Source organism: Epinephelus lanceolatus, chromosome 12, assembly GCF_041903045.1.
Source record: "Epinephelus lanceolatus isolate andai-2023 chromosome 12, ASM4190304v1, whole genome shotgun sequence".
Lineage (NCBI taxonomy): Eukaryota > Metazoa > Chordata > Actinopteri > Perciformes > Serranidae > Epinephelus > Epinephelus lanceolatus.
The window spans coordinates 11,415,708-11,433,652 of NC_135745.1; the positions used below are offsets into that span (position 1 = coordinate 11,415,708).

General features: G+C 39.4%; 4 protein-coding genes across 6 annotated transcripts; 3 read left to right on the forward strand and 1 right to left on the reverse strand.

The window, feature by feature from the left end:
* Positions 1 to 54: 54 nt before the first annotated feature.
* nedd8l (NEDD8 ubiquitin like modifier, like) lies at positions 55 to 2,664 on the reverse strand. 2 transcript variants are annotated; one of them, XM_033650530.2, is made up of 4 exons: positions 2,564 to 2,664; positions 779 to 826; positions 593 to 675; positions 55 to 485 (listed from the first exon to the last, which is right to left on the reverse strand). In XM_033650530.2, exons 1-4 carry the CDS (start codon positions 2,576 to 2,578, stop codon positions 362 to 364), a joined length of 270 nt encoding a protein of 89 aa, XP_033506421.1. In that variant the 5' UTR covers positions 2,579 to 2,664; the 3' UTR covers positions 55 to 361. The 2 variants fall into 2 exon arrangements, with proteins under 2 accessions (XP_033506421.1, XP_033506419.1); XM_033650528.2 differs by lacking the exon at positions 2,564 to 2,664 and adding an exon at positions 1,647 to 1,804.
* Positions 2,665 to 2,680: 16 nt separating this feature from the next.
* LOC117271947 (zona pellucida sperm-binding protein 3) lies at positions 2,681 to 5,946 on the forward strand. Of its 2 annotated transcripts, none has more exons than XM_033650527.1 (10): positions 2,681 to 2,831; positions 2,931 to 3,115; positions 3,190 to 3,293; positions 3,369 to 3,460; positions 3,536 to 3,716; positions 3,804 to 3,909; positions 3,999 to 4,087; positions 5,375 to 5,466; positions 5,552 to 5,691; positions 5,767 to 5,946. In XM_033650527.1, the coding sequence occupies exons 1-9, from the start codon at positions 2,765 to 2,767 to the stop codon at positions 5,668 to 5,670; spliced, it is 1,035 nt and encodes a 344-aa protein (XP_033506418.1). In that variant the 5' UTR covers positions 2,681 to 2,764; the 3' UTR covers positions 5,671 to 5,691; positions 5,767 to 5,946. The 2 variants fall into 2 exon arrangements, with proteins under 2 accessions (XP_033506418.1, XP_033506417.1); XM_033650526.1 differs by having other exon boundaries at positions 5,552 to 5,664.
* A 1,656-nt stretch (positions 5,947 to 7,602) lies between these two features.
* On the forward strand, positions 7,603 to 9,746 carry zp3f.1 (zona pellucida glycoprotein 3f, tandem duplicate 1). Its single transcript, XM_033651336.1, has 10 exons — positions 7,603 to 7,760; positions 7,863 to 8,029; positions 8,095 to 8,198; positions 8,310 to 8,398; positions 8,484 to 8,664; positions 8,752 to 8,857; positions 8,960 to 9,045; positions 9,240 to 9,331; positions 9,406 to 9,482; positions 9,609 to 9,746. The coding sequence occupies exons 1-9, from the start codon at positions 7,694 to 7,696 to the stop codon at positions 9,468 to 9,470; spliced, it is 957 nt and encodes a 318-aa protein (XP_033507227.1). The 5' UTR covers positions 7,603 to 7,693; the 3' UTR covers positions 9,471 to 9,482; positions 9,609 to 9,746.
* A 2,177-nt stretch (positions 9,747 to 11,923) lies between these two features.
* Positions 11,924 to 17,865, forward strand: LOC117272319 (uncharacterized). Its single transcript, XM_033651179.2, has 13 exons — positions 11,924 to 12,043; positions 14,751 to 14,874; positions 14,999 to 15,051; positions 15,157 to 15,231; positions 15,490 to 15,596; positions 15,687 to 15,789; positions 15,898 to 15,926; positions 16,030 to 16,070; positions 16,185 to 16,209; positions 16,332 to 16,398; positions 17,315 to 17,372; positions 17,515 to 17,545; positions 17,664 to 17,865. Exons 2-13 carry the CDS (start codon positions 14,775 to 14,777, stop codon positions 17,737 to 17,739), a joined length of 765 nt encoding a protein of 254 aa, XP_033507070.1. The 5' UTR covers positions 11,924 to 12,043; positions 14,751 to 14,774; the 3' UTR covers positions 17,740 to 17,865.
* Positions 17,866 to 17,945: the final 80 nt, after the last annotated feature.

Genomic DNA, 17,945 nt, shown 5'->3' on the forward strand with positions numbered 1-17,945 from the left:
CTTAGCACAAAGTCTGTGCTCTGTGTGGGTGTGTATTAGAGGACAACACTTAAATCAACTTCAGCATTTATTCACAAGCAAAGAGACCACAGTGTTTCCAAACTGTCTTTTGTACTGCATGGGTGTCTGCATCAGCTGGTCAAACTCAGAAAGCCAATGTGGGTTTACAAAAAACATCTACAAAGAAATTAGAACGTCCTTTTTCTCTCTTTTTTTTGACGTTGCTGTTGTTGGTTGATTTTTTTTTTTTGTTTGCGTCAGCCTGGGAGCGTGGGATTTCAGATCTCTGTGCTGAAACATGGTTAGACGGTGACAGACACCTAAAGCGTTGGCACTCAGCTGGCCCCACAACAACAGCAACTCAGGACAAGGAGGAGAGGTGTATGCAGGAACTGTGGAGCGTTGAACCGCCTCTTAGCGCCAACACAAGGTGGAGCACTGAGCCTCCCTGGATCTTGTAGTCTGCAGCTGTCTTCTCATCATTCCTGAGTGTGAAAGAACACAGGAGACAAGTGGTTTAGAGAAGACTTGTGGAAAAATAAAAGCATCTTGCAGCTGCTCCAGAGCAGACAGTTATGATGGAGAAACTCACATTTGTTTTCCACTGTAGATGAGTCTCTGTTGCTGCGGGGGGATTCCTTCCTTCTCTTCCACCCTTTCTTTAATTCGCTCCACCTTCATTTACACAAAAACAAGACATTTACAAATAACGAGGCCTTGACAGTCAGCGGTACAAAGATTAGTGTTTTGTTTTTCTAACTTGAAGACAATATTTCACCTTGTCTGTGGGCTCAATGTCGATCTCTATTTCTTTTCCAGTGAGTGTCTGAAACGGAACATTGACATGATCACATCAATACCAGCTTTGGTTTCTACAATTACACATACAGTCTGCATCACAACTTTTCCATCAACACAAGGCAGCATCCACAGATAAAGAGCTGTTCCTTTTTTGTGGGGTTCGCTTGTGTTACAATAAATTCTGTGACTCAATAGATTTTGTTACCTGATCAGATATCTCAGCTATATTGCCAGTGCAAATGTTTTTAACAAATTAATCAATTAACAAGCCTATAAAACAGCTTAAAATCTTGACAAAAGAGGAGATGGATTTAGAGTATTGATGGCATTTTGTCTAAAGACAACCACAAGTTACCGATCCATTATTTTTTTTTTATCGATCAATTATCAGATTAGATAAAAGATTCACTGTCCCAGCCCTAGTGATGGCAGAAACTGGGGGCCAGTAGGGCACAAACCCATCTCCTTTAGCGTCACAGAATCTCAGGGGTCACACAATTTGTTGTAACACCGGCCAAGCAATTAAATTAGCTGACCTGCTTTGGGGATTGCATTTAGGTTAGCAAGCTATCAAATAACAGGTTCTGAATGGCGACAAGCTTTGGCCAACTAGCAGCATGTTGATAGCTAGTTGGTAGCTCCACTTAATATATAGCCAAAAACCAGGCAGAACTTTAGACTGTAATAGCGCAGAATGAGATGGGTGTAAGTTGAAGTATACTAAGTAACTGTTCCCCGGCCCAAAAATAAATTAGCGAACCGGTCAGTGATGTTAGCGCGCTGCCCAACAACAGCAGCGTCGAGCCGGCGGAGAAGTGTGAGCGAGGATAACACAGTGGTCTTACCTTTACTTTGATCAGCATCTTGAATAAGCAATATATTACAATTCGAAGTGATATGAACTGTTTACTGACCAAAACACCAAATACACTGGCGAATTACAACCCACTTGTCTGGATGACTTGAATTTACTTCCTGTGTACAAGGCTAAACGCTCCGGACGGACACGTCTAACCACACAGAGAGTGGTTCCACTCTGATCATAAAACAGTATTATTTACTGAAAAAATGTTTAAGATCTCGCTGTAAAAAATACCCAATTGAATGTAAAAATAAGCGTAATATTTTACTCAAGTAAAATTAGGAAAATACCATGAAGTAAAAAGCTACACTTACAGAGGGCTATTACATGATTGGTTCATCATAAGGGACTGTTCATTACTTAGCTATGAGAGAGGAGGGGTGGTGCAAAACGGGGGAGGGACATTCAGCTTCAAATGGTGGTATTTTGTGTCTATTTTGAATAGTGGGTTTGAAAGGCATGTTTTCTTCTCCAAAATCACACCATTTATCATGGCCAGGAACTATGAAATATGGTTATTTATGGTTGGGGGGGGGGGGGGGGGGGGTCATGCATTTTCCTAAGTCACTCAGAGGCTCAAGGGAAAATATTTGTTGCTCCAGGGAGGATCATGGTATTCATAAAGAAAAACAAAACAAAGTCACACCCCAGGCACCCCCTACTCTGATAAATGGTACGGTCCCTTTCTGATGCAGCAACATGTAAGCACTTAAATGTTGTGGTTGGTCAGGAGCTCATTTTAATTATTATTTTATCAGCTCATGATTTTGTGTAAAATATGAGTAAAAAGAGTTGAGAAAAATCAATATTTGCCTCTTAAATGTTGCAAAGTAGGCGTGTTAAGCAAAATGAAAGCACAAACACATCAAAATCAATACTTGGTCAAATGTACTTACTTACATTCCACCTCTTCATTTAGAAATTATCAAAAATTAACATCCTACAATGCATATGAAATTGGAAGAATGCACAAAAACGGCCCAAAACAAGCAGACACTGACCAAATGCTGCCCTGCCCTCACACACATGTTAATCATTCAGCTAATTTGGCAGGAAGTCTACAAATTGTGTCACCTCCAATGAGCTCTGGATCATTCAGTCATGGTGACTCATCTCTACCTTGGTGTGACAATCTTGGCTGTTTTTGCAACAACTGTTGCTAATGCAGGTATTCTTTACACATGCATATAGACATGTGTCCACCTTATGTATGTATTTTTTAAGTGTTTCATGTACTGAAACTGTAATCATGAGAATTACTTTGCAGATATCAAAGTAGTCTGTGGAAAAGACTCAATAAAAATCACATGGAGGATCAATGCAGAGTTGGTGCCTTACGCGTCTCGTCTCTTCCTCGGAAGCTGCATGCCGTCTAAGTTAAATGTTCTGCCTACTGGAGAGGGGGAAGCACTGTTCAACTACAAGTTTGCTGACTGCAAATTTAAAAGACTGGTAATGTAAACACTATATTTAACTAAAATCCCCTTCTGCCTCTTTAGTGTGTATAATGAGCTGTTTTTTAACAGATGAAAGGAAAACGTCTCCTCTTCCAAAATGAACTGACTTTCAGGCCCCAGCAAAAATCAAAACCCGCTGCCTTTCTGTATCCCATCGAATGTGTTTATAAAAGGTAGGAGTATCGTTTTGAACTAAACTCCAGTTCAAAGCTGATAGGAGATGAGAAAACATTCCCATTATATTTCAGACCTGAGGGATGGGTTCCCCCTTTCCTCAACCCTGGGTCAGGTGTATCTGAGGGTCGAGGTGGGCTGGTCTTCCACATGGCACTCCTCAATGGTGAGTTATCACACTACCAGATACAACATGAGAATACTCAAGGCTTTTTCTAAGCCTTTTTACTCACCCCCACAGATCAACTAACAGGAGTAGCAAAGACAAATGTCATCCCCATGGGCTCATTCATGCCTATATGGGCGGCAGTGGAGCAGAAGTCCCATCAACCCTTGCTGTTGCTCATGGAGGAATGTGTGGCATCCACAACACCAGAGCTGCAGTCTGGCAGCCAGGTTTACCCCATCATTAACAATAAGGGGTAGGGTTCAGACCATGATTTTTGTCTTTCCAATGATTGTTTTCTGGTATTAAAGTCTTATTCCTAAATTGACATACATTTCTTCAGGTGTCTTTCGGAAAGCATGAGGGGAAACTCTGTGTTCCTCCCTCGGTACCACTCGTCTGCAATCATCCTTTATCTGCAGTCCTTCAAGTTTGGTCTCGGAGAGGAGGTGAGAGGGTAAATGGTAATGGGTGTTTGGAGTATTTTGTTCATAACAAACTTAATCTTTTTTTTTTTTTTTTTTAATATGCTCCTCAGGTGTACATTCACTGTAAACTGGTTGCGTGGGATCCGGAGGTTTTTGATGAAAGCAAGAAAGCCTGCCACTATGTAAAGGATAATGGGAGGTAATCAAAAGGGGAAAAATTAGACATTTTGGGAAATACCTTTTTATTCACTCTCTTGCTGGAGGTTCAATGAGAAGATCGATGCAACTGATGTAATGTGTGCCCCGCATGAATCTTGAGCCAGGAGGTGGTGATTGCAAAAGCAAAGAAGTGAATGTGTATCTCCTAAAATATCAAACTAATCACATACTTCAGTCAAATCCTTAAACTTTAACTACTGTATAGCCTTCTATGACTACATTTTAGATGAAAATATCATTTTGCTCTACCATATTTATCTGACATGAATTGTGAATTACTTGCACATGGTTTCCACAAAAGAAATAAAAGCTAAACTCAATATTACATTTTCAAAGGGATGCTTCACCCCAAAATAGAAAAGTACATATTTTTTCTCTTACTTGTGGTGCTATTTATCAATCTAGATTGTTTCGGTGTGAGTTGCTGAGTGTTTGAGGTAACAGCCGTAGAGATGTCTGCTTTCTCTCAAACATAATGGAACTGGATGGCACTCAGCTTGTGGTGCTCCAAAGCGCCAAAAAAATACATGTGAAAAACTCAACAGCAATGTCTCTTTCCAAAAAATCATGACCTGGTTACTCAAGATAATTCACAGACACTGTTGTGAGCAGTTTCATGTTGGAACTGTTTTCTTTTTACCAAACTAAATCCACTAATCGTATTCCTGCACAGAAGATAGAGTGCATACTCGTGAAGGATGGCATGAGATGTAATAATTATTGGCGTGATCCTCAGTGGAGGTGTTAGCTAGCTCAATGGTGCACAATGAGCTAGCAATAGATGCAGACGTCCTTCTGCACAGTGATACAGTTGGTAGGTGTAGTTTGTTAGAAAGAAAACAGTTTCTGCAGGAAGCTACTCACATCAAGGTATGTGAATTTTCTTGATGAACCAGGTCATGATTTTTTGGAAAGAGCCATTGCTGTTGAGTTTTCCGAATGTATTTTTTGGGCGCTTTGAGCAGCACAAACCAGTGCCATTTTGTTCCATTATGTTGGAGAGAAGGCAGACATCTGTAACACTCAGCAGCTCGCACTAAAGCAATCTAGGTTGATGAACAGTACTACAGGTAAGAGGAGAACTGCTTTTGAGAATAAAACACCCCACCAGAATGTAGAGCAGCAAATTGTAATGGCTTCAACTGTATTTTTACCTGAATGCATTTTTCACAGAAAAAATGTGCCTTTATTCTGTATATATGGAAGTTGTTTTTTCTAATCAGCACCACACTGATATAATGACCCTGCATAATTGCTCCTTTCTCAGATGGGAACTACTAGATGACCCCTTTCAGAGCTCTGTCTGTAGCTGCTGCGATTCAACCTGCAAGTCCCGCTCCAAAAGAGGAGTTGAATTGGGTATCACTTTTCTGCCAGCTTGGATGTTTTAAATTATTTTCACTCCATGAAATCATAATCTTTTTTTTCCCCTCTTCCCTTTCAGAATCCCACGGCTTTAGTCACAATTCAGTTTTGGGGCCCCTTATCATAATGGATCCATCTGACTCAAAGACTCACAATGTATCTGGGGTGTCTGTAACTACAGCTGACTCTCAGGTGTAATGAGGACCAATACTGTTTAAGGTCTTTGTCCTAAAACTGGAAGTTTTTTTTAAACACTTGATATAAGGTTTAATGTTTTCAACATTTTCTCAACAGGAGGCCCAGTCTAAGATAATAGACTCTATGAACATGCACAACAGAGGGGTTGATATTAGATGACTTCAGACTCATGACTTGGAAGACATTGGAACATAAGTTTTACGTGATCTCAATTTAAACTGTTAGCAGATTAATCCATCTTAAACCCTCTGTACAAATAAAGCTGGTGCAAACTCCTGTGAGGTTCTGTTATTGTATTTGACTTCAGTCATAAAATACAAGTATCCAGACTCAATATAAAGTCATAGTCACAGTCTTAATGTAAGCTGTAACATACTACACCATTTCTGATGTCCATATTGTAAATGTCACAGCTAGTGAACTCATAATCCCTCCTAGTTTATCACAGTATTTTACATTTGTTAGCCGTTTCAAGGCAACTGACTCCAGATAACCTTCAAATGTTCGTTCTATAATTAAAAAAGTACTTATTTTAGTTGTCTCTGTGAGGCTGGACTGTCTCATTTACCATCAGTTATGTGGTCTTCAGACCCATCTTTATGGGCCTTGTAATTTAGAGGATCTAGCCCCTGAATTTGGACATAGCCATTTTTCTTGTACTAAATACCCCCATTTTTTTCTTGAGCCCAAGCTGCAAATCCCACCAAAAATTTTGATTACTTATTACATGCTGAGGTAGCATTTCTACAAATCATGTATGGGTCATTTTTCAACTATGGTCCATTTTGGTCTGCAAGCTTACAAAACCTTACACATTTAGAGAAATGTATTTATACACTATTTCCAGTAATACAACACTGACATTGTCAATTCCACGTCTTTTCCATCACAATAAACAAAGTGATGAAAAGGACTGTTGTAGAAATGACATTTTCTATATCTCATATGTTAACTTTCTATGTGTTAGTATTAAATATATTTCAAAAATTTCATGTAAAATGTTTTTATTTGTGCGTTAAAGAAAAAAAATGAGCTGTTTAGAAACATTAGCCAATAAACATTTCTGATTTAACAAAAACTGACCTTGATTTCTTCTTATTTCTGTTCCCTACATGGAGCCAACTGTCCTCCAGCCATGTGCTCTAATGTCAAATGACTATTGCTGTGGTCACAAACCCCAACAGCAATCTCCCTGAATTAACATTTTGCAGCATGTGGTGGAAATAATAACACCAAGGGACAGGTTTTCTTTGTTTGGAAAAAAAAAAAAAAAAAAATCTCCCCCAAAAAATGACCACACCTAACAGGCCATTTTTTTATACAACGAAAATAATGATCAATCTATTGTGTAATCTTTGTGAGTGGTGTCATGTAAGTGTGACAAAAGTGTGTTTTTCTTATTGATGCCACAGACACAAAAATCACAATAGTTGAAGAATCACAGGTATTTGGATATAATACATATGAAAGTGATCTAACTATAAAAGCAGATTTTCTTACTTTCTGTCCATAAATATAAAATCAAAAGAGAGAGATCTGAGTGCAAGGTCAAGTGTTTACAGAGTAAAAAGATGACTGCGTAAAAAAGCAACTTCACACTGATGTAACTCATACTGAAACTCTTTGTACTGATATAGTTCCCTGCCTGCTGCATGGTTGCAAGGGAGGTTACTAGTAAAAAAAAAAATAGTTTGACATTGATGTTGTCTGGTTACTGTGCTTCCTCACCTTGCATATCAGTTGGATTCTAACATACTAACAACAGTTATATCATAAGGATCAAACACATTTCAGTGTGTTCCACAAAATGCTACATCTGTTAACATACAGCTGATAAAGCTATGTCAAAGTGAAATGAGTCTAATGTGTGATGTAACGAGCGGCTCTCCAGGCTGTAATTTGTCTGACGGCAGCTGCACCTGAGACAGGTGACACACACCAGGTGAAAGAGGTTTTCTTGATTAATGCCTCCACATTCACAACTAATAAAAGCACCCACAGTGTCAGTAGCAAGTATTCAGTCATGATGGCTTTCTTTTGGCAAGGTGCACTGCTTTTGAGCCTAGCAGCCTTCATGTCAGTATACGCAGGTAATATTGCAGCAAAATGCAGGACATTTCATGTTATTTTAGTATCCTTACCTCAAACTGTTTGGGTAGCAACTTGAGGCCATTGCATTGTATCCCCTACAGACATGAAACTGGATTGTAGGCCAGATTTTGTGACAGTGGTGTGGATAGAGAGCAGATCCCAAGCTGATCTTTCACTGTTTCGTCTGGGTAACTGTTTCCCCACCAGCATCTCAGCCAGGGAGGCTGTTTTCAGTGTGGATTTCAATGATTGCAACTTCAGGCGAATGGTGAGTAGCATATGTACCTGCAGTCAGAGCCCAGTTCATTTGCTACAGCTTTGTCTCTCTCGTAGGTTACTGGGGATCAGCTGATCTACACCAATGATCTGACCTATATTTCCTCTCCTGATTCTCACATTCTCGCTTTCACACACCCAGTTGTCTGTGTGTATGAGAGGTGGGTGTACCTCAACAGCAAGTAAAAATGAGCAGACCATACCTAAGGAGTTCTGTAGTTGCATGTGTGAGTACAGCAACTGCTGCCATTAATCTACTGTTTCTAATACAGGCCCAAAGACTGGTACCCTCTGATTTATGACCCAGTGTTTCAGACATATGGTCAAGGAGATCTAGTGTTTCACATTGGACTCATGAATGGTGGGTGTAAAGCATGACCTCACTGGAAATGGCAGCTCTCACAGTGACTCCTGTAACTGAATGACTCATCTGTTTACTGCTGCAGATGACTTCTCAGGCCCCGCTGAATCTACTAGCTTTCCTCTGGGCTCCTTCATCCCCATCATGGCTAGTGTGGCGCAGAAAACCCATCAGCCCTTGCTGCTGCTTCTGGAGGAATGCGTCGCGGCTTCCACACCTGAGCTGCAGCCTGATAGCAGCATATACCCAATAATCACCAATAAGGGGTACTTATGTGACACTGGCAATAAGCACTGACTCGCTGAAGTTTTGATCCAGACACTGGAAATGACAGATGCTCTTTACCCACACAGATGTCTTGTGGACAGTATGATTTCACGCTCAAAATTCGAACCAAGGCAAAAATCATCAGAGATCCACCTGTCCCTTCAAGCCTTCAGGTTTGCTCTCGGAGAACAGGTAAACTAACATCATTCTATAAATTTGCAAGTTTGCTATAGATGCAGGGCTTTATTGTGAAAACTTTGTCTTGCAACCTTGCTTCTAAACTCCCATCAACAGGTGTTTATCCACTGCACACTTGTGGCTTGGGATCCCAGTGGTCTTGACAACACCAAGAAGGCCTGCCATTATGTCAAAGAGCAGGGGTAAAAATGTCACTTGTTCGTTTTTTCTTTTACATAAGGTCTGAGCTGTTCAGCATTGGTTAGTCTTCTGATGCTGCAGACAGATCCCAGCATTAAACACTTGCAACATGTTTGATTGTAGATTAAAATCAGAGCTCTCATGTGAAACTGAACAACTTACTGTCTCTTTTCTCATCCAATCTCTGTGAACTCAGTTGGGAACTGCTAGACAACCCTTCATATAGCAACCTTTGTGACTGCTGTGAATCCAGCTGCAAGTCCAGGAGGATGAGGAGTATAGCAACAGGTATTTGTACAACTTCTGCTGTATTAAACTTCTCATTGTACTGTGCTAATTAGACCTTTGTTTTTATATAACAGGAAAGCATGGAATAGTACAAAAAGCAGTCCTTGGGCCGCTTACCATCACTGATGTGAATTCCTGAAGTATCACCAAGGTGAGCAAGGTTTTTTTTTTTTTTTTTTTTTTTTTTTTTTTTTTTTTTTTTTTTTTTTTTTTTTTTAATTTTACATTGCAATTTATATTATCAACAGCCACTTTATCTCTTTTGTTCACCCAACAGGAATGGATCCATCTTGCAGACTAGTTCCTTCAATTTGAATTGGGTTTTTATTCTTGGTTAAGCTTCCTAAAGCTTGATGCCTGTCTCTTTGCATTTCAGATTGTAATGTGGCCATTAAAGATGTATCAAACAACTAAACTTGGACATTCTTTCAATTTCTTAATATTTGAGTTGACTGCCATGGTCTTGACAAAGATTCATTATGTTCTAGTCCTTTTGATCTTTGATTTCTAGGTAAAACTCCAGTGCTGCACACAACTGGTCAGCAACTTCATACAAGGACATAACGCTAACAGTTATTTCAACTAACTTAGTGTAGAGCTGTCTAAAACATGATAAAGGTTATTCCCAAGGTGACATAATGTATACTTGAGTTTCTGTCAGACATTTGTGGGATGAGCTGCAATTGATTCATTCATTGATTCTCCTGTGTTTGTGGGTTTTTTGTTTTTTTTTTTTAAAATACAGTTAATGATTCCTAAAACATCTTGATACTCCAGCAGGTCTATTCAAGGCTCTTAACCATCCGATGGTTTATAATAATTATGTTAACAACTGCTGTGTGGTTTACTCATGCCAACAATTGTTGGAAAGCAATGCTCGTTGCGGTTCCATTTTTAATGTGGCCCATTTCAGGATACAACCACCACAGCAGGTTCAATAAACACTTGTCAGGCAACCAACAAATGGTTAACTCATTACAAAGCCTCAATCATAATCCACATTCCAGTGGGACTGGTCCTCCATACCTTCGCAAAGGTCCAGACGATATAAATCCAGTGAAATATTTAGTCCAAACACTATCACATTCATAGATATCCCCTGACTGCCATTGCATCATTTCGAAGTTCATATTTCTCCATGTGTTGTCCATTGTCCAGTTTGCATTTAAATATGGCAACACCTATCAAAATGGCAGCTGAACTTTGTCCTTTAACTGACACCTCACTTGAGCCAACAGGAGCTTCCATGTTCTCTCCACAGCCTACAATACCCAGCGAGAGCCTGTGTTGAGAGGAAGGGACTGCCTCCTGGGGTTCAGAGCTAGCCGATAGTAAGCAGCTGGTCTGATAACTCGCAGGTCTTGTGGCCAAAGACAATCATGACCTTGAGTTTTAAACCTGTAACTTTTACTAGACAGTAATAAATGTACATAAATAGAAAATGGCTCCTGCTGTTTTTTTTTTAATCAATTACATTTTTCTAGAAGCGTTTTTATATACACCTGTCAATTAAGTTATTTACTCATATTTACACGTTCAGTACATTGTTTTACCATTTTTTTTTTCAGAAGAACCTGAGGAAAAAGTGTTATTTTCTGTGCTGATCTACTTTAAATTTGGACTATGTGAGGCTTCATGCTATAATCTGTTTTCCAGCTAATAAGTTCCAGCAGCAGCATGCATCTTCAAGAAAACCTTTAGACAGAAATTTAAAAAAAAGGAGGAAAGTATTTCAGTACACTAAGACTTATATTACTCAATGATGATTCTGACTGTTGGGCAAAAACATATGAGTGTTACCTTTCAAGAGAACATAAAATGAAATAAGAGCAATTTTCAATTTACCTTGAGGTGAATTTTGTATGGTAAGAGGCCATACAACATTTTGCTAAAAACATTACGGGTAAAATGGGCTTTATTCAGAACTACAAAAATGTATAATGACACATTAAATTGCTTATTTAAACGCTTGCCCCAATGTTGCAGTAGGTCAACCCCTTTCATTTTAATTTCATTGTTCCATCACGTTCAGCATACTCATTCTAAATTGCCAGCTGTTTCTAAGTATGTAATCTAGTCTCTTAACCTTACCCACACCAGCACTAATATAGTTGACAACTAAAGAGCAAAAGATTAATGATTAAGCTGCGTGGTGAAATTATCTAGAAATTGGAAACAGAATGAGCAGGGCACGGAGTGGTGCAACAGGTGGCCTGGTGCTGTTTGTTTTGGATGACCAGCATAAAGAGCATAAAGATAAGCATTCAAAGAGTAAATACATTTCATGTCATACTTAATTACAGGTACATCAGTATTACATTTAAAAAATCCAAATATGATAGGTTACATGATTCAAAATGTTTTTACAGCCACAATACACAGTTTCTTAACAATTTTAATTCACATGATGACCTAATGTGATTTATTGTCTAAATTAAAAAGCTGGCATATTTATGACACTGATAAAAGTTACCCCTTAATGTGATTGCAAGCCTACCATAGCCTACTATTACTAGCATATTAATATTTTGATTTCAACCATGATTTTAACAGACTGAAGGTCTTCGTCTCTCGGCCAATCAGAACAGAGAACGAGAGCCGCTCTTTATGCGCAGGGGCGGGACAGCCGAGCTAGCTAACTGAAACTGAAACATCTGTATAAGGAGAAAACTTCAACTATTTCTGAGCAGCCTTACAGGAAATATTAGCAAGGTAACAACAGTGAAAGGGCATATATCTTCAATTCAACATGTAATGAAAGTTTTGAGTCAGTTTCTTACCTTCTGTTTGTCAACAAATTAAGCTAACTAGCTAACGTTAGCTAGCAAACACTTTGTAGCTAACACAATATAACGTTACTGTTAGCATTGTGGATGGGTAGCCAACTTTGTCTTCACTTTAGGCTGTTCTGCTGTTCATTGTGTGTGTGTGTGTGTGTGTGTGTGTGTGTGTGTGTGTGTGTGTGTGTGTGTGATGTGCCATTGCAGAATAGAGGGCCCCAAGGAAAGCATTTTTTGTGGGCCAGTGTGGAAGTTAGCATTAAACTGGTTCACTTGTCAACAATAAAATGATTTTTGAAGCCTAAACGTAATTACTAGAGGTAAAAAGCTAATTTTGGGCTACAAACAAACTGCACTTCGTTCACATAACCTAACGTCACCACCATAACAAGACTGTAAAGCAGCTTGGCTTGCCGACGTTCTGTTGTCTCATTTGGCCACTTGTTAGCAACTGCCCTTTTTAAGACACATAGAGACTTCAAATTTTACATGGGGTATTACTGACATATTTTCTGTTCAAATCAATTAACCCATTCAAAAAAACCATTGACTTTGAGACTAAGGAACCATGAGTGGTAAATAAATGAACTAATTTCCAGGTTTTAGGACTAGTAATTCCTGGGGTACTCTGTTAGGGCTACCTAATGCTAAAATGGTTGAATTATATTAGTTTGATGATTTTACATTGTATTTCTTGTGGGCAAAAAAAAATCCAGTATTGTTAAGCCCCAATGTCATAAAAAAGTTTAATATTAACATTTATTTACATACTGGTGCACTACACAACCAAAAATATGTTGACACCTGACACCATGCAGGGCTCAACAATAAGGATTGCCCGATTGCCCGGGGCAAGTAAAACTCACGGTCGGGCATGTAACTAACTCACTTGCCCGATCGGGCAAGTTGCTAAAAATAGTAAAAGTTAATAACTAATTGATAAAATAAATGTATTTTAAAACGTGCTCCTTCGGCTCTGATGCAGCAGTCTCTCTGCCTGAAGTCACAAGCACACGCTGTGTAACGATGTCCTGCCCACAGCCCCCATTGATATTATTTTGCGCGACGGACGCTTCATATAATAACATAACAATATACTATTTATGGTGTTATGCCATCGTGTCATTTCTGTCTCTACATGGTCACGCGTTAACAATTCTCCTCTGCTCTCTGTATCGCGCACGGCAGAGTTCCGCCACACACACAGGTGAGCACGCTAGAGCGGCTCGGGCCGCGTTTTCCTGACCAAACCTGACCCCGAGCCCGGTGCAGTTTGTCAGCTGACAAAGTTATTGAAATGGACAGTGTGTAAATAACCATCCACAGACTGCTGTTACACACAGACAAACATGCTGCTCGCACAACAGCGTAGCACGGCACTCATGCTGAGCTTGTGTTGCGTTCAGGCATTGTCGCATAAATAACAACTTCCAACACTTGCATAGGTCATAGCACAAAACAGCAGCATGTCAAGTGACTTTTTACTTTATTATATTCAATAAAATTGTATGTTCCTAAATCTTGAGACACCTCATATGTAAGCTAGACAGACATTTCACCTGCTCATTACTGTGCACACATGTACTGTATGTACTTAGTCCTAAAGAGCCCTTCTGGTGCCAGTAGATACACAGAAACATCCCAGCAGGCTGTGCTTTGCAAGCATACAAAAAAGTTTCACGCATGTGAAAATTATTTTTCATGCGTGTGCTTCACCTCCGCTGCTACAACTCCATCCTAGGGGAAACACTGCAGTGTGCATTTTGTGCAACAGGTGGATGTGGTAGTCTACTGGCAGAGTAGAGAGAGAGAGCTAAGTAGCGTTGAAGTAGAGCAGGGTAGAGAGATGGAAGCAAAATATATTAAACCCGGTGTTAATACAGCAGAACTGGAGAGAGGGGTGAAAAATAAATAGAGGTGGGCATGGCTCAAGTAGGGCGCAAAATTATAGATGGAGAATGATTGACAAATTTTTCACTTTAAGCCCTGACACTGTCATTTTTGTGTAGGAATTAAGCTACAATACATGACATATGTTGTTTTAATTAATAAATACAGTGTGAATAAAGATTACATAACATAAAAATAACTGCAGTCTTTGTTATTGGATAGCCGCTTAAATTAAACAATTTTTATAGGGTAAGTAAAAACTGACTTCGGGCAAGTAGATCTCTGACCAACTTGCCCGACCGGGCAAGTGAAAAAAAACCTTAGCGTTGAACCCTGCCATGTCATTTCAAAACCATGAGCATTAATATGCTGCCAGAAGTCTCCATTCATCTGGGCAGACTTTCAACAAGATTTTGTAACCTGGCTGGAGGGATTTGCGCCCAGTCAGCCAAGAGAGCGTTTGTGACACGGGCGACTGACGTTGGGTAATAAGGCCTGGCTTGCAGTTGGCGTTGTGCTTTGTCCCACAGGTGTTGTACGGGGATGAGGTTTTGTGCTTGGGATGTCATGTGTCCGGTCATGTTGAAATGGAAAAAAGGTCCAAGACAGGAAGTCCAAACCAGTAAAACAAACCATACTGAAAGTACAAAAAAGTATGTGACCAGGGGTGTCCACTTACTTATGGACATATTAGCATAACATTTATTGTTACATAGTCACATTTTTGTATTGTACTCTTGTGTTTGCAGAGGAGGGAAACCCAAGGGCTAAAAATGGACTGGTTCCACTGTAATCAGTGCTTCACAAAGAGAGGGTCGAAGTTTGCAGTGTCCAGCTGTGGCCACATCTGTTGTGAAGCATGCATTAAATCTAGTAAGACAATTGTGCACACTACTTGAATCTGCCTCCAATTTTTAACAATAATTATTTAAAAGAATGACTCAGATTAGACTGTTTCAGGCTGGTTATGCCTCTTGTAATTATGTTTTTCCCACAGAGCAGTGCACTGTATGTGGGGCCAGCTGCAGTTATCTGCCCATCACAGATGAGGTTAGTGAGTTTGACATCTTCAGGTTACTGTCTTATGCCACCAACAGAGAATTACCTTATTTTACACTCCCAACTTATTTTGTCTGCACAAATTTTCTATTTCAGATGAAGCCACAGGAAAAGGTGTTCTTTAAGGACCCCGTGAAGCTCATCCAGTCACGGCTGGAGCATATTTCACAGGTCTGTCTCCACTGTGCAGCGGTCACCCAAGCTCCCACTATCCCACTGTCCTTTTTAATTGCTATACAGGGATGTTAAATGTCAAAGCAGCCAGTCACTAACCAGTCAGTGAGTCATTCAGCAAGAGACTGCTTAATTTGTGACTTTGACAAGATTAAAAACATCCCAAATGGTCATCATCATTTGGGAATCCCTGAGCTACAATCCAGAGGCCAAAGTTGATTTACATAATGTTTTATTGTCACTCATGCTCCCCAGATTGCGCTTTTTCAGCAGACACAGAGGGAGAAAGTCATAGAGCACTTCAAGCACAAGTCTCTTGAACTGGAAAGGCATCTCAAGGAAGTCACTGAGCAGGGCTACAGGTGATTTCAATATCTGCTATTGTTCCTCTGTGGCTGTTTAAATAAAACACCCGATTGCAACACTGTTCTTCCCGAATCTGTCATCATTAGGCAACTCTCTGAGCTGAAAAGAGAGAACGCTGACTTAAAAAAGCAGCTTTCAGAGCTAAAAAGAGAGACTGATGATTTGAAAAGGCCACTTTCTCAGCGTAGGGTAAGTGTTCCAGACATCTAATAAAGAAAAATTTCATTTCAAAAATGCCAATGTTTGTGTAATAAATTACATGTCTAATTTAGCTTATGCACTTTGTGTTTGCCACAGGTTTCTCCAGGACAGTTTCCTGCAGATGGGTAAAACAAATTTACATTTCAGGACTATCCTGTTTAATAACAAACTTTCCAGGATTAAAGTTTTTAAAATAATTGAGAAATAACTTTTTCCTCTCATATATAGTACCCAAAGGATGTCACTCCCTGTAGCTGTCACCTCCCCAGGTAAACCCAGTGATTTATGTTGAATTGTTACAGGAAATGTTTTTTGCATTGTTGTCCATTTCAGATTTTTTGATTCAAGTTGATGAGGAGTGTGTGCATGTTTTCTTTTGCCAGTTACCCGTCATTCAAGAACTATGGGGTATGTATTGCATTGTCATGCTCTGGTGGACTTAATTTGGTATTTGCAACATTATTACATTTCTACACTCAGTAAAATGATTGCAAAATATTTTATGCTCAAACATGTTGTCTGGGTCTCAGTTACGTAGGCTCAGCAGAATTGCAGGGGTGGGCCAGAGACACAGGTCCCAGACTGTCTGCCCTCAGAGTAAGTCTTGCTGTTACTGGCTCCATTTAAGGTTTTGTAAACCTACTACACGTTAGTGTTATGAAAAAAAACTTAACTAAATAGCTTTTACCAGCTTTACTAAAGGTTTCCTTTAATCATTTTGCTCAGCGGGAAGAATTTGTCCTGTCATAGACCGAATCATGTGCTGTGCTTATTTTATATACTATATCGCTTTGCCAGTGTCTTTGATCAACCAAATCTACCGGCATGGAAACTACGCAGTGTACTGCTGTGGATGGTGGCAGCAAAACATATTTTTGCCAACTGGAAAAACTAATATAAGTTGAAGTTTACACTATATTTGGAATATTTTCACCACTTTACCTTAAAAACCGAGCAGTGATAGACCAGCAACTTCTATGTTCTGCAAAGTAAAATGACTGTTTTTGTCAGTTGAGTCTGGCGGCTTTGAGATAATGGCATCAGTTCCCATTGGAAAGGGCTGTCTGATGGTAAGGTAAAGCGGTGAAAACATTCTTAGTATAACATACACATAAACTGATATTTATTTGGGCCATATCTTCACTGGTTAAAAAGTAACCAGTTGGGACAGCATTTGCTTAGTGCCGTTTCATTTTATGTACCTGATGTGGGGGTTCTATCCAAAAGTTATTGTTAACACACTTTGTGATACGGTCTAATCAGAACATGCCGTCTCCAAGACAGCGCATTCAAAGATGAAGACTGAGATGTGCTTGAAACTTCTTTAGGAAGCTAGACTAAAATTAAGAAGGTCAAGAATAAATCCTCACACTCTGTAACAATTACACATACACAGACCAGGTACTCACTGGTACTCTTAAATACTCAACTGTAAACTTTTTATACAGCAGAGTGGAAATGTCATTTAGTTTTACCTTTTTTACTTTTTTACTTTTTCCCTTATTTTTGTCAGACTCCTGGATCAGCTACCACTGTTTCAAGCCACAGTTCTCTTCATGAACATGTACACAGTAAGTGTTGCTGCAAAGACACTTTTGTAGCCCAACCATAGGTTCTGTGATTAAACTGGATACACTATACTTAATCAAGTTAGAAATTAAATGCATTTTACAGTATATTTAATAAAAATCCTCTTACTTCTGTTTTATAAAGGAACACCCACATCCTTTAACACCCCTACAAGGTAAGAGATTCCCTCCAAGAAACTTTTGACATGAAACACGTCACATTTTTACATCTTCTTAATGGAAAGATTTTTTTTTCATACAATGGCTGAGTCAGTCCATTTCTGTCTTCCTCAGAGCTCAGCATCAGACTCCTAATGTTTTCCAGTTACAGTTTATGAGTGGATTGTCAATACAGTCACCCAGGCATTAATGGACATGGCCCCTAACAATTCTGGGGACATTTTCAGGAGTCTTTGGCCACATATCTGTTCGACAGGACTGTCATATCTGACAGTTAAGTGTTTGCCCAGTTAACAGTTGGCACCAGTGACGAATGTTACAGATGTTGTACTGATGTTATTATATGGTTCCTCTGTTCATGAATTAATCAAATTATCATATTATCTTACTTGTCTT

Coding starts and splice junctions, on each gene's coding strand:
- nedd8l (XM_033650528.2), bottom strand. Junction 676..778: donor ACATTGAGCCCACAGACAAG/GTGAAATATTGT, acceptor GTGTAAATGAAG/GTGGAGCGAATTAAAGAAAG. Junction 486..592: donor ATCTACAGTGGAAAACAAAT/GTGAGTTTCTCC, acceptor TTTCACACTCAG/GAATGATGAGAAGACAGCTG.
- LOC117271947 (XM_033650526.1), top strand. CDS start 2,765: ATGGTGACTCATCTCTACCTTGGTGTGACAATCTTGGCTGTTTTTGCA. Junction 3,461..3,535: donor CCACATGGCACTCCTCAATG/GTGAGTTATCAC, acceptor TCACCCCCACAG/ATCAACTAACAGGAGTAGCA. Junction 3,717..3,803: donor CCCATCATTAACAATAAGGG/GTAGGGTTCAGA, acceptor ACATTTCTTCAG/GTGTCTTTCGGAAAGCATGA.
- zp3f.1 (XM_033651336.1), top strand. CDS start 7,694: ATGATGGCTTTCTTTTGGCAAGGTGCACTGCTTTTGAGCCTAGCAGCC. Junction 8,399..8,483: donor TCACATTGGACTCATGAATG/GTGGGTGTAAAG, acceptor TTACTGCTGCAG/ATGACTTCTCAGGCCCCGCT. Junction 8,665..8,751: donor CCAATAATCACCAATAAGGG/GTACTTATGTGA, acceptor TTACCCACACAG/ATGTCTTGTGGACAGTATGA.
- LOC117272319 (XM_033651179.2), top strand. CDS start 14,775: ATGGACTGGTTCCACTGTAATCAGTGCTTCACAAAGAGAGGGTCGAAG. Junction 15,927..16,029: donor GGACAGTTTCCTGCAGATGG/GTAAAACAAATT, acceptor TCTCATATATAG/TACCCAAAGGATGTCACTCC. Junction 16,071..16,184: donor TGTAGCTGTCACCTCCCCAG/GTAAACCCAGTG, acceptor TTCTTTTGCCAG/TTACCCGTCATTCAAGAACT.